Genomic DNA, 13,207 nt, shown 5'->3' on the forward strand with positions numbered 1-13,207 from the left:
TTAAAAATCTATATATGGTTAGTTTGCATATTAAATTTTAACAATCCATTGGATACGTAATATTCCTACATTTTGAACCCTTTTGGCTAGGGGGCCATCATGTGAACTTGGCATGATCCAAAATTCATGGCAATAAGTAGAACCTACATGATCTTGAGCTGGTCAACCAGTGCTACTCCAGTTCACGTTATATTGCGAGTCAATAATTAGTTTGGCCTCTCTACTACCAAAATAATAATAATAATAATTTAGTCTGTCTATAACACTCGTGTTTTCTCACGAACGGCCGATCATAATGCCAATATAAGTTGATGATACAATATATAAGCTCTTATTAGTTGTTTAAGTAACTCCTTTTGACGATTCTCTACACAAGCATCCATAATTTGACCTTTCATCTACCACGAGTCTTTGTCTACATTTTTAATTTCCCTTCTTCGTAAGTTGGGCAAGGAAAATTTATTCAAATCATGAGTTGCGGTGAATATGGGACTCCAACCCAAGTCACCGGTGTTGAATGAACTAGTCGACACCCTCAACGCTGTTGGATTTAATAAATAAAATATTTATTTATTTTTTCAAAATAGTGATCCAAAATTTAATTATGTTATATTTTTGAATGGACACATCTCTTGTTGTTCTCTTTTTAGAGGTGCTTTAAGAGACATTTCTTGAATAATAAAACAAAGAGACATCTCTTGGATGATAAATCAAAAGGATGCATTTGCTGGTGGATATATATGCATCAGAAGATACATATCTTAATTTAAACTCAAAAGAAATATCTCTTGAACTGGTAGTTATGCTTAGAAGGCATGCATCCTTTTATTAAAGGAATGCAATATATCCAAGGGACAAATTTATTAAGCGAAGGGATGCAATCCTTCGAGAAACTTATTCACTCACAGCTTCTCATATCTACAAATGTGGCATGGGTCATTTGGTCCCATAATATCGAGATCTGAAAATGAGTGCGAGAGATTTAAGAGTATATTACCACCTTGGTGAGATTTAAGAAGCCTATGTAAATTAAGAATGCATACTTATTGGACTTACTGTATCCAATTGGGCGTGCATAAAGAGAATTCTATGAAGTATTTTTTTCTCTATAGATTTTCTTGAAGTTTTTTGGCATTGCATTCTATTTGGTATAACGTTTATAGGGTTTGTCAAGGATCCTATTTGAATGCACATTAGGAGACTGGTGAATCGTTGTATCTTGGAAGTAGACATCATTTGGCCATACCCTGAAGAAAGCGCTTTCCATAAAATGCTTCAAAGCTGCAGGTTCTATTAACCTTCTATTTCCTTTGTTTGTTGTGATTGCCATAGGAATTCTAGAATATTTATGTCCAACACTCTTCATCTACTTTGGATTGTTGATTGAGCAGTAGATTTTTTGCACCACCATATCACTCTATTTTGCAGAGCATCTCCCACAGTTTAATCACTGCCACTTTACATAATTGAATTGTTTCACAAGCCTTCAAAATTCTGCTTTCATGGGAATCAAGTTATAGAAGATTTGCCATTGTTGACGACTTGTACGACGAGCAGTAATGCTTGATCCTTATTCATGCTTTACACGTTGTGCTGTATTCAGCTGTAGTGATGAAATATTCTAAAGAATTGAGAGATGTTCTAGATGAAAAAGCAAATTATACATTTTTAGTGATTCTACTGGAACAAGGTGTGTACTTATTAGTTCAGAGTCTTGTTATTTCAAATAGAATAACAAGGCATATTTCATACTCTTCGGAAACCTTCTAATTATAATTATACATAGAATAATCTACCTTCATTAAAGAGCTTCTGCAGCCCATAACAAAATGCTATAGGAAATTTAGGATCTAAAGATCAAAGCTTGCGCCGGGAGGTCTTCTATAATTACTCTTGCTCGCTGCTTTCAGGGCAACTCTTGATGGCTTGCAGCACTGCTTGTTTTACCACTTGCGCATCCAGACTTTTGATTTGATTCTGCAAATTAAATTAAAATAAAATCAAACCTTAGTGACTGAATTTAACTGAGCTATTTATATCAATATGAAATAAACAAAACAAACAAGAAGGGCCACCTCATCCCAATCCACAATTTTAGGGACCGCTTTCCTTGTGCAAAGGCTGGGGACAGAGAAGGGTCCCAACAGTTCACTCTATGATTCACATGCTATACATATCTGGGTTTCATGATTGTCTAAGTGCATGTGATGTACATGCCCTGTGAACCACTCATATATCTTTGATGTACCGTCATCAGTGTAATAATGGATACTCTTGGATATCGTACAACATGTCCCATGGAGCTGAGAAGATACTATGTCCTATGCTTGCATGCATTCTATGCATGAAGTACTAATTTTGCTGTCTTCTCATGTATCTAATACATATAACCATACTTGAATCAAAGGCAAGTTCATAATCAAAGCTAACCCCAAATGATTGGAATTCTGTATCTTGTTAAAAAAAATTTACCACAAATTAATGTTCAAGTAACAAGTGTATGAGATATCTCCAAAAAAAAAAGAGAGCAAATATTTATGTAAAATACCAGTATGTGTGCATGTATTGAAATAGATAACTGATGCACTTATTTATCCACTTTATACCCTTGATCTTCAGGAAAAGACATTTTCTCATCAACTAGATGGCTTATTTGTCTACTGTGCTGAAACAGTTGCATTCTAATGGAATTATATATAACTGTGTCATTCTTTCTCATCTTACTTCTCCTCCAACTGCCTCTAGACGGAACATGTCAGTGCAAGAAGCCCTAGCTTCCATCACATCGAGGCCCAGCTCCTCAAAGGCTTCCAGAATAGAGACAAGCAATCCTGGGCATCTCTTCTCTGAGAACACATTGATAAGGAAACCCTTTTTTAGGGTTTCAACTGTGACCTGTCAAGACATAGATGGAAGCAGTGAAGAGTATGTGAAGCAGCTAGCTACTACGTAGCTTTTAGGTCTGTAGAGAGCACTAGAACAGATTGCATTAGAAAACAGCACCCAGACTTACCATAGGCAAAGGGTTTTCTTCAACAACATTCCGCGCGCATGCAAGCTCTTGATTCAGTCTTTCAACTTTCTGCTTCAACTCCGCAATGTATTTCGATGCATCTATTATTATTGATGTTTTACTCAGCTGCCAGAAAGAGAAGCGAACATGAAATCATACTCCGCCCTTATAGGTACAAGCTGTGTGGGTTCTATTAGTAGTTTCTAATACTATTTTATAAATGAAGAAGTTTCATGCGGTAATTTACCAAAGAATTATTTTCTCTAAATATTCAGGTCTATAGCAAGATGGTTGTACGCAGGTCAATACATGGAAATAATTTCTGTGGGGTCGAATGCTTGTTAAAGAGTGCTGACTAGGACAAGAATGTCTTCGGAATTTTAGTGTAAACTTGCGGCGAGTATATTCTATCTTATTAAAGTCTGCTGCTTAGCTACATATCATCACCATTTTTGGCCCTTTAATGAGTTTAGGAAAGATACCACTAGCCATCATACAGTGTGGGGAAGTTTTAGCAACAATCGGAATAACGTTATAGGATGCAACAATAGAGAAAACAAATCAGTGTTGATTTAGTAAATGAAACTACCACATGAAATTATTTGGAAAGAGTGGGTGATAACAGTACGGTATGTGTTAGCTGATGAGATTTAGTATTTTCACGGGAGCATGAGGTTAGAAACTGAAAGTTTATTGTAAGAGGTGATAGAATATATAGATGGCGAGCAAGCAACCGAAGAACTAGATGATGATACAAATGCAAACCTTGAAAAAAGAAAAGAACATTGGAAGATTTCACAATGAGTTTCTAAATACATATATATGAACCAAATTTTAGGTGACACACATATCCCTACAGTGCTAACTAAAGGGACAAGAGGAGAATGAGCGCACAGCAATGGAAGCTAAAGAGCTTAGAAATTTAGGCAAATTACTGCACGAGAGTTTGTAATCGAGCGAAGGAGCTGCAGCTTGTCATGCAGAGAAGCTCTCTTCTGCTCCCTGGAGACCATGGCTCTCTCTCTCTCTCTCTGTGTGTGTGTGTGTGTGTGTGTGTGTGTGTGTAAAGCTGTTGGGGAACTGGAGGATCGCTTAAGGAGAGGAAGGAGCCCTCAAATCTATATGGTCTCCTGATTGCCACCCACATGAGCTGCCTCAGTTTCCTCAAATAAATAATAGATTATATGTGCCGAGGAAATACCCAGAATAGCCTTCAGCTTTCGAAAAATATACTCTTGCAGTGCCCCTAGTACTCCCTACCTTGCTAAGAAAAATAATGTAGGCGACTTAATCTTTGGTTAGTTTGGGATTGGGTGTTGTTATTTAATCACGTCTTAAAAATGTTAATTATCATAGAATTAAATTAATATAACATTTTAAGAAAGAAACTAAATTCTGTTCTAGTTCACATAAAGAGAAAAAAAGTGGTCTAATGGAATTAAATCTTGATCACATACCTCAAATTCTTTTGTCTCGTTATGTCTTTTCACTTAAGAAGACATATTAATTGTGTTTGCCCTTCTTTATATTGCAACATTTTATTAACATGATAGTTCTTCTCCCCACCCTCATCACTTGAGTAGCCTTACATAGGATATTTGTATCAGCTTAGTGCTAGCTAGATCCAAAAGCATAAACCAACCCTTACATTTTAAAATGCCCCCAAACATTCTTTTGCTCTGACGAAACAACAAGGAGAGCATGAAACATAAGGCCCCCATTACATGGTACCTTGGGTAACTGGTAGCTTATTTAAACACTGCTACTCGGAGACTCTGGGTTGCATTTTTGGTAGGGACTTTTGCGATATGTGTGGTGGGTGACCCAACAGTGGATCGTACGAAGGTAAATTCTTCTTTCGTATGGATGATACGTCCAATTTTTGCTGCCCAATGGTCACTACTTGGATCACACCCTCAGACAAGCTTAAAATTTGTAGTTAGATCAGACTCCCTGCTGAGCTGATGGACTAATATACCCACAAACCAGTATGTATTTTTTTTTTTTGCTCGTTTTTATGCATGTTGATATGTGGTTGAATTGGTCTACCGCTGAACTAATGGATCTGATCCAACTAATAATTTTTTCAGACAAACAACCTTCCTCACAAGTCTACGTCACGAACCCCTCCACTGATTCCTTGATATATATAAAAACCTAGAGACCTTAATAGGTTAAATTACTACCACCACTGCAAATGACAACGGAGGCAATTATTGTGGCCATGATAACACCCCACCACATTACTTGGGGAAAAAAAGAGAGAAAAGACTGTGAGGCTTGTTATTATACGAGTGCAAGGGGAAGAAGAAGGGATATATTTACCAAAAAAGAAAAAAAAGAAGGGATAGAGGGGGTGGGGTATAAGAGAGAGAGAGAGAGGTGGCCTGGAATCTGCTCGTGATCGGGGCGCCATCGAAAGCCGCGAGCGATGGCGTCAAGGGATGGTTGTTTGCGCGTTGGGAATGTACGGGAGAGGGGAAGGGGTTGTGGGGTTTGCGAGTGTGTTTTTGTTGGGTGTGAGTTGTGAATGCCTCCAAATACCCCTCACGGGGGGGATTTCGCCATCACCTCCTTGTCCAATTCATCTCCACCTCCTCGGTCCACGCGTGTCCCTCGTTCCCACCCCATGCCGGTCGCTGCTCTCGGAGATGAGGATGGGAAGGGGTGATAAAGGAAATAATTATCAGCTTTGATATATACATTGGTTGAATTGGATGCGATTTTGAAGAACGCCACAAAAATTTTGCAAGGAACGATGTCATTATCTAGCATTTCTTTTATTTACAAGCTAACATGCAACAATGTGGCTTCAAGCAGTTGAGATTTGAATAATGACTTCCAATGAATTGTGGTTTAGGTCCATTCTATATATATCATGCTATTCGTCCACAATCATTTTTAGATTTCATGTCTCATGCGCTTTGCGCATCCCATGTACAAATACATGACATACAACCACACTCATCTAAATATTGAAAGATGTATTTTTGCAGGAGAACCTAAATTCATCTAATGCTTGACGGTGCAAATTTTCGAAGAGTAGCAATCTCTTAAGGATTTAGCGCCCCTAAGGCGCACTTTCTTAATAAGGTTTACTGTACTATGTTTCGACATGATAGAAGGAGAACGCAAGCTAGTTAAGTTTCAAAAATTTTTAATCAAAAGCTAGGATAGAAAGGCTCCTTATCATAGTTATATAAGGTCAAATTAAGATATCATAATCTACCCCTAATTAGATTGACCATGCCTACTTTTTAAGGGGCTAATGGAGGTCAACAAGCAATAAGCTATGTTAGTAGGTTACTCGGCTGCTGCTGCTAAAGACTAGGGGTAGGAAGAGAGAGAGAGAGAGAGAGAGACCCCATCATCACCCTACTTGAATATCGCCAATTATAGCCAACATTTTCATGAAACAACCTAGGACCTACTTCATTCTTGAGCAACCCTCATGAACACCTGCAGAGGAATTGACGCAAGCGACATCATCCATGTTAGGTGCACCATCACAAACATGGGACTCCTGGCGTGGATATCGACAGAAAATTGATGGAAATCTTAGCATGAGCTCAAGAACGAGCATCTCTGGCTAATTTAATTTGACGGAGAATATATCATGACAAAAATATGGCATTCCACAAAAGAAAAGAAATCTATCTTTCTTGCCGATAAGAATGAGTTAATTAATCAGCAAGTTAAAATGATATGCACAGTAACATATCAGTGGGACCCTCCGAAAGTACGTAAACCGTATGCTAAGCACCACCTTATTGGACCCTAAAATATGGCTCTTGTCTTTTAACGGTCACAAGACTGGAAGGAGGCCTCTGCAAAGGCTCTCGTGACCTTTTGGAAGCACCCTTCTATTACCGACCGCTCGTGAGGGGCTGCATTCCTTCTTGAAGTGGGTTTGTGCGTGGTTGGGTGCTTGATTTGGGCTTTTTCCGTGTCCCCGTCTGTCTGAAACCCACCACTTACCCTAATGCCTCCTCCGGCCTTGTCCGCATGCCACATGGACAAACCACGTACCAACCTAATCACATGTGTGCACCTCTTTCTCTCTCCTTCATCTCTAATCATCAAAACCCAACAATCTTACCATGCAAGCACCCCTGCCCTGGCTTTGTCTCTTGCCTTGCCCTTGCTGCGCTGGCCTTCGTTAGGGTTAGGGTTTCATCATCCGGACCTTACCTTTCATCAAAATGGAATGCCTCTATTTGTTCCTTTGCTCTTGGGTGTCATTTGTGTTTGATCGATCTAGCATGATAGGGCGAGTAATGATTTTATCCCATTGGATATTTTCGGAAAAATGTTCAGCAACTTGATGTCGCACCGGTGATCAATCGATTTTAAGAAACATGGTTAGAATCATTTATAAAATTCTTCAATTGCATTGCAAAACGAGTGGAGAGTGATTTCATAGCTAATTGGATGATACCTTTTTGACATGCATCTCCAAGTAGAAAATGGCATGCTACAATATTTTGGTTAAATGGTGGACCAAATCCAATTGGATTGACTTTTCTACAGGAATATCAAAATAGACCCAAAATAGAGAATATTTCGAATTCAAACCAATGATAACTGTTTCTCGTATATTTGACCTAGTTCAATCGTTAACTTAAGTTTTTTATGAAAATTCTAAAAAAAAAATAAAAAATAGGCTGGATGGTTCTCTATTATTGTTGTAGTTAATTGCTGATTGCTGAGCTTTGTCATCCAAAAGAATTTTACTAGCCAGTCATCATACAATATGTGACTTGGATCGTTCGAAACCATTTTCAGTAGGACCACCATGAATGACAGAAACCAGCGTGAAATGATAATACATCAATTCATACCAATTTTTTTTGATATTCATCTTGTTTATGACACCATAATCTTGCGCAATGTGATTTGATTAAAGAAATATTGCATTATCCTTTTAATGTTGAGCATGACCTCGTCCTTATGAAAATGATAATTCTGTTTTATGCTATATCATATAATGGTGCGAGAAATTATTAATTAGGATTTTGTTATCACATAGCTATATGCACTTGCATATAAGATTCACCTTATTTTACTTTTGTTTCTTTAAATGTTAAGTTGTAATCCAATTCATTCAGTTTTCTATCACATGCAACCATACAAAAAGGACACAAATTAAATAAGCGGATAGGCCAAAAGATGCCTCACGCGGAGAACATATCAGTACATCTACCAAAACTTGGCACTGTGTTTGGCTACATCCTCTCTCTTTTCTCTTGCAATGACTGGATCCAGTTGTGTCAATAGCTATCTTTTGAAATAATGCATATTTCCCTCAGCCCCATTCAGCAGAACTACAGTCAAGAGATGTGCTAGCTGTTGGAATTGGTGGAGGCAGTGCTTAAAGATTTCCTTCTCGTCCCAACACCCCCTCCCCCCTTCCAAATGGTCAGTTTTCGTCTTCCTATCAATCACCCAAACGAATGAACCAAAACAGTTTGAAAGAGAAATAACATAAGATAGAAGTGTCAAGGCACATAATTTCAAGAAGTTAGGAACATGGCCATGAAGCCAGCGAGTAGGTTTGAAATGATGAACAGCATCACTTAATTTGGGTCCAGTAACAGATTGCTAAACCTTCTTATCGAAAAAGAAAGAAAGAAATTAAGAAAGAAAACAAAAGAAACCACATGAATAAATTTGCAAAAGTTTAGAGTTTTCTAGTGTCATGCTGCTGGAAATAGTAAAGTCGAATTATATATGCTGTTGTCACTTCGGATCTATGCTCGATTAATTCAAGGGTGATTCAAAAGCCATTGGGTGATTTATATCTTTATTATTATATTAATTATAAATATAATATTATATTACATTATATCATAATATACTGATATGCTATGTTATATAATATTATATTACTATATTATAATAATATTATATTATATTACAGTAATATTATATTATATCATATATTTATGTATTAATATATATTATATTTTGTTATGCTCTGTTATATAATACTATTCAATGTCTTTTATGAACATTTTGTCATATCAAAAATACTTTCTCAGTTTATTTACCAAACACATATTAAAGGTTCATAATACTTTAGAAATGTAGTTACCAAACAGTAAATAGTTTTTTTATATAAACTCTACTTCAAAAAGCTCTACTTCTGAAAGCTTTACTTTCGAAAGCTCTACTGCCAACAATTTTGCCAAACATAGCATCTATCATTCTGTGGTGGTCCTAGACCAGTGTTTTGATGACTACACTCCAAAGGTTGTGATGTGCTAGTTGCAACGAGAGAGATTTAGTGCCTCTAGATATATATATTTAGTTATAGGGTAAATTAGATAATGGTTCTAAAAAAGTTAACTCTGAGATATCCAGATACCAATTTCAAAGATTTAGTCTGCTGTGTTAGCTCAAACATAATTACTAAATTGAAGCCTTTAGTGCGTCATTATTAGAATGTTAGGAGTTTTGGTATCAGATAATGCATTATATAACCCCAGTCCTCTCACACGCATGCATGTGTAGAAGCATGTAATTAGAAAAGATTTTGGTTAATGATCATGGTTGTTTGCTAGGAAATAGGAGTCTAATGTTATAGTATACTTAATTGGGAAAGAAAGGTGTGCAGGAGAACTCTTGTGGCATACTGGCATTGCAAATAGCGCCATTAATAAGAAATTATCTTACACCGCAAATACCACGTAGCAGTGCACCATGCCAATCATCTTATCTTCTTTCTCAGAGGCCTTGTTCATCCCACGCTCATCCTAATGATTGACCACAGAAAGGAGATAAGCTGATTGGTATTGCATACAGCCATATCGACATAGTGTAGGGTATAATTTGTCCATCATCTATATATGGACCATTTTAGCGGCAGAAAATAATATCTTACTTTCTTCTTGATCGTCAGAATACGAAGGAATTATATCTTACATCCCATTTACCGGCCGATAAGCTGCCCCATCCCAATCTTCTCATCTTCTTTCTATAGGCTCCCATGTATCCATCTATGGTGATTGGCCTATGGGAAAGAGACGATAAGATGCATGGCATGGTGTACGGCAAACAGTGTAGTATATAATTTGCCTGCAACTGGGAGAATGTGTTACTGGGCTGCAGGCGTTCTGTCCTTCCTTGCTATATTTTTTCCCCTCGTATAATGGAGAACAGAGACAGAACAAAGAGGCGGGATAGCTTCGTCAAAAAAAAAACAAAGAGCCGTGATAGCGCCATCGACATGTTTGCCAGGCGATGCCCAGTTTGGCTGACGTGTATTTTGACAACCTCTCGTGACTCCTCCCTGTTCATAATTGTTCTTTTATTGGATGGCAAGAACAACTCCCCATACCCACGTAAAGAGTGACCTTTTACATCAAAAATAAAAAAAAAAAAAAATTTGTAAAGAGTGACCTTTTGTCTTATTTTTGTTGCAAACGGTTGGTTGCAAAATTTACCTCGGGTTCTTTAAGCATCCCGAGGAGTTGATGAGGATCTCTTTCTCTTGGAATGAGGTGGCTTTTTTTAAAGAAAAATAGAATTTATCTTTTCTTGTAATACTCGCAAAAAAAAATCCACATTAATGTAAAATTAATGCTGTCTAATATTTATATTTATGTATAACCAAAGACTTCGGTTCCAAGCTCTGTTTGTAAAACTCTCTGCGGTCTCCGAAGATCTTTTCCTTGCCACACCGCTAGATAACATCCTCTTAAATAAAGACAAGCAAAATGCATATCCAAAACACATGAATGGAGAACAGAAGGGGTTAAAACACTTGGAAAGAAGAGAGGGATGCACAATTACGAGACTGTCGGTTTGGACTTTGAATGGATTTTGCTGTATAGAAGTTCTGTCAATATTCCATGACGTGGAATCCTAGTTTTCAAGATTTTCATTTGAAATTTGAATTGTGCAATTCTCTACTGTTATCTTGATAATTTGTAGAAATAGCACTTAATTCGAACTCAACTTATATTATGAGAGAAACAAAAGAGATACACCTGCTATAATTGCTGGTGTCTCTTATCAGATTACATGGACAAGGGAAAAAGATGTTTCGTTTTATTTGGGGTTCAGCCATGCATGGGTGCCTGTCAAATGCATCATGGCAGGGATGCCAGAGGATGATCTCATGCTTTAACAGCTGCAGGGTTTTATAATGTTTCTTTAACTATTATTGGTGTTCCTGGTAACATCATGCCATAGGTGCAATGTTTCAGAAAGACTACATGTGACATCTAACGAAACATGTAAAAAGATACAAAAAATTCACTCCCTAGTGGTAGTAATTTATATAGCCTTAGTACTTAATTGATGTTAATTACTTCAAGCTGGTAGGATTCACAATCGATGCATCCCACTTTTCCTATAGAACACATGCATAAGAAATATGAGGCCAAATCTCATTCAGATTACCTAGGTGGTCGGTTTCATCTCCTCAACAATTGGCACTTACCTAGAATATACTAAATTCCTATAGTCAAGGATATCGAACAATTGGATGCTTTGATTTTTTTTGTTTTTTGTAATATAAATGAAGAATGACAAATGGAATTGCACAACAATACTGACAGGATTTATGATGAAGCATCATCTTGTTAATTAGAATGACATTTAGTAAAAAATTGTTTGAAGGTAACATCCTTAATTAAAGATACGACAGTAGCTTGAGCTTGATATATATTGTTGACCCGTCACCTAACAACTTAAGCTTCTGAGTCTACCAATCAGTTAACACATTATTGGTACCTCTCTTTTAAGTGTTTACTCTCGAAGGAGATCCGGAGTTCAGATCCTAGTTATTTCTTAAAAACTTTAATAATATTAGAGTATAGGTTGTTAGAGATCATAAGTTTGAACCTACTCCGCCTCAGTTATTTATGTAATTTATTCAGCTGACTCAATTCTCTAACAATTTAAACTTTAATTTCCAAGTCAACAAGTTAATATAGATCTTCAATCCGGCTATTCTCTTTCGATAGTTAGAAACCATTACAGACCATTTAATTATTGAGCTTTTACTTAAAAGATATATCAAAAAAATTTGCACTACTTGACAATTATTTACGGCCATTACTACTATATATGTCTATTATTAAGCCTGCCCAACAATTCCTCTCAAAAAATTTGAAGTTATATAATTATCTAGTAGTGTATTTTCCCTGTGGCAGATTCCATGCGACCCTGCCTGCTCTCGTGCAGTAACTAGTCTCATGGCATACTCACGCATCATATGCTGGTATGGTATGCAACATGAAGGGTAAGTCCTACGGTGAAGTTTTCTCTGATTATGCTCTACTGGGCAGTGATAATGTCATCACGGATTCAGAAGGGGTGAAGTCATCTCTTGAGGTTATGGAAGAGTGTGAAGTGACGATATCAAAAAAAAAGTCCATCCTTAATGTGAGTACTCTACAATTTGTTAAGAGATTTATGGTCTATAAGATTGCGCATGACTTTAGTCCTATGCCCCTTCGGATTCTCTATACTCTCTCTTCTGATAATAGCACATTGCCACAAGAAGCAGAACTCACTCCGTATTTCTCAAAGCAATTAGGAGGAGATTCTTTAATCAGAAAAAAAATTAGTTTAGATATAGAATACCTTCTTGCAATTCAATTATGTATTGATGGAATCATTAAAAATTTGATCTCGAAAAAAAAAAAAGAAAAAAATATACGAGGAGATGTATGGAGGCCACGCACTGCATATGCTTTGGCACTCGGGCCCCATGGCCAGCCCCTACCATGCATGCAAGCCAATCGCATGCATGGAACAAAGGAGGCTACGTACGTATCGGAGGAGCATGGATAAACTGCACCCCCTGTGGACCGCCCTCCAGGATTCTCGTGATCCACTACCAATGGTCACGTGAGTTGGGGACTTTGGAAAGTACATTCACATGCAATCGTGACAATAGAAACAAAAGCTAATGAAAGTATGAAGCGGTCGATAAGCTGCCAGGTCGTACGTAAGGAAGGGATGGGATGGAAAAATATCTTCCGGGGGTAAAATATGTAAAGGTGGGATGGAGGTGAAAAGGAGAACAGCAAGGACAAGGAATCTCAGTTGGGTACAAGCGTACACGGGTGCATGAAAGCACAGCAAGTTTTGTTTTGTTTTGTTTTGTTTTTTTTCCGCTATAATAAATGAATCCTATAATTTTAATATAAATATATAAAAAATAAAAATAATAAATTATAA

General features: G+C 37.2%; 1 protein-coding gene across 1 annotated transcript; it reads right to left on the minus strand.

The window, feature by feature from the left end:
* Positions 1-1,642: 1,642 nt before the first annotated feature.
* On the minus strand, positions 1,643-4,186 carry LOC103721514 (transcription factor bHLH61-like). Its single transcript, XM_088713149.2, has 4 exons — positions 3,949-4,186; positions 3,014-3,139; positions 2,725-2,895; positions 1,643-1,977 (listed from the first exon to the last, which is right to left on the minus strand). The coding sequence occupies exons 1-4, from the start codon at positions 4,024-4,026 to the stop codon at positions 1,888-1,890; spliced, it is 465 nt and encodes a 154-aa protein (XP_088569275.2). The 5' UTR covers positions 4,027-4,186; the 3' UTR covers positions 1,643-1,887.
* Between the last annotated feature and the right edge of the window lie 9,021 nt (positions 4,187-13,207).

The sequence above is a fragment of the Phoenix dactylifera genome, chromosome 17, assembly GCF_051530095.1.
Source record: "Phoenix dactylifera cultivar Ajwa chromosome 17, Ajwa_hap1_PhDact_Kaust_v1.1, whole genome shotgun sequence".
In the NCBI taxonomy this organism is placed as follows: Eukaryota; Viridiplantae; Streptophyta; class Magnoliopsida; order Arecales; family Arecaceae; genus Phoenix; species Phoenix dactylifera.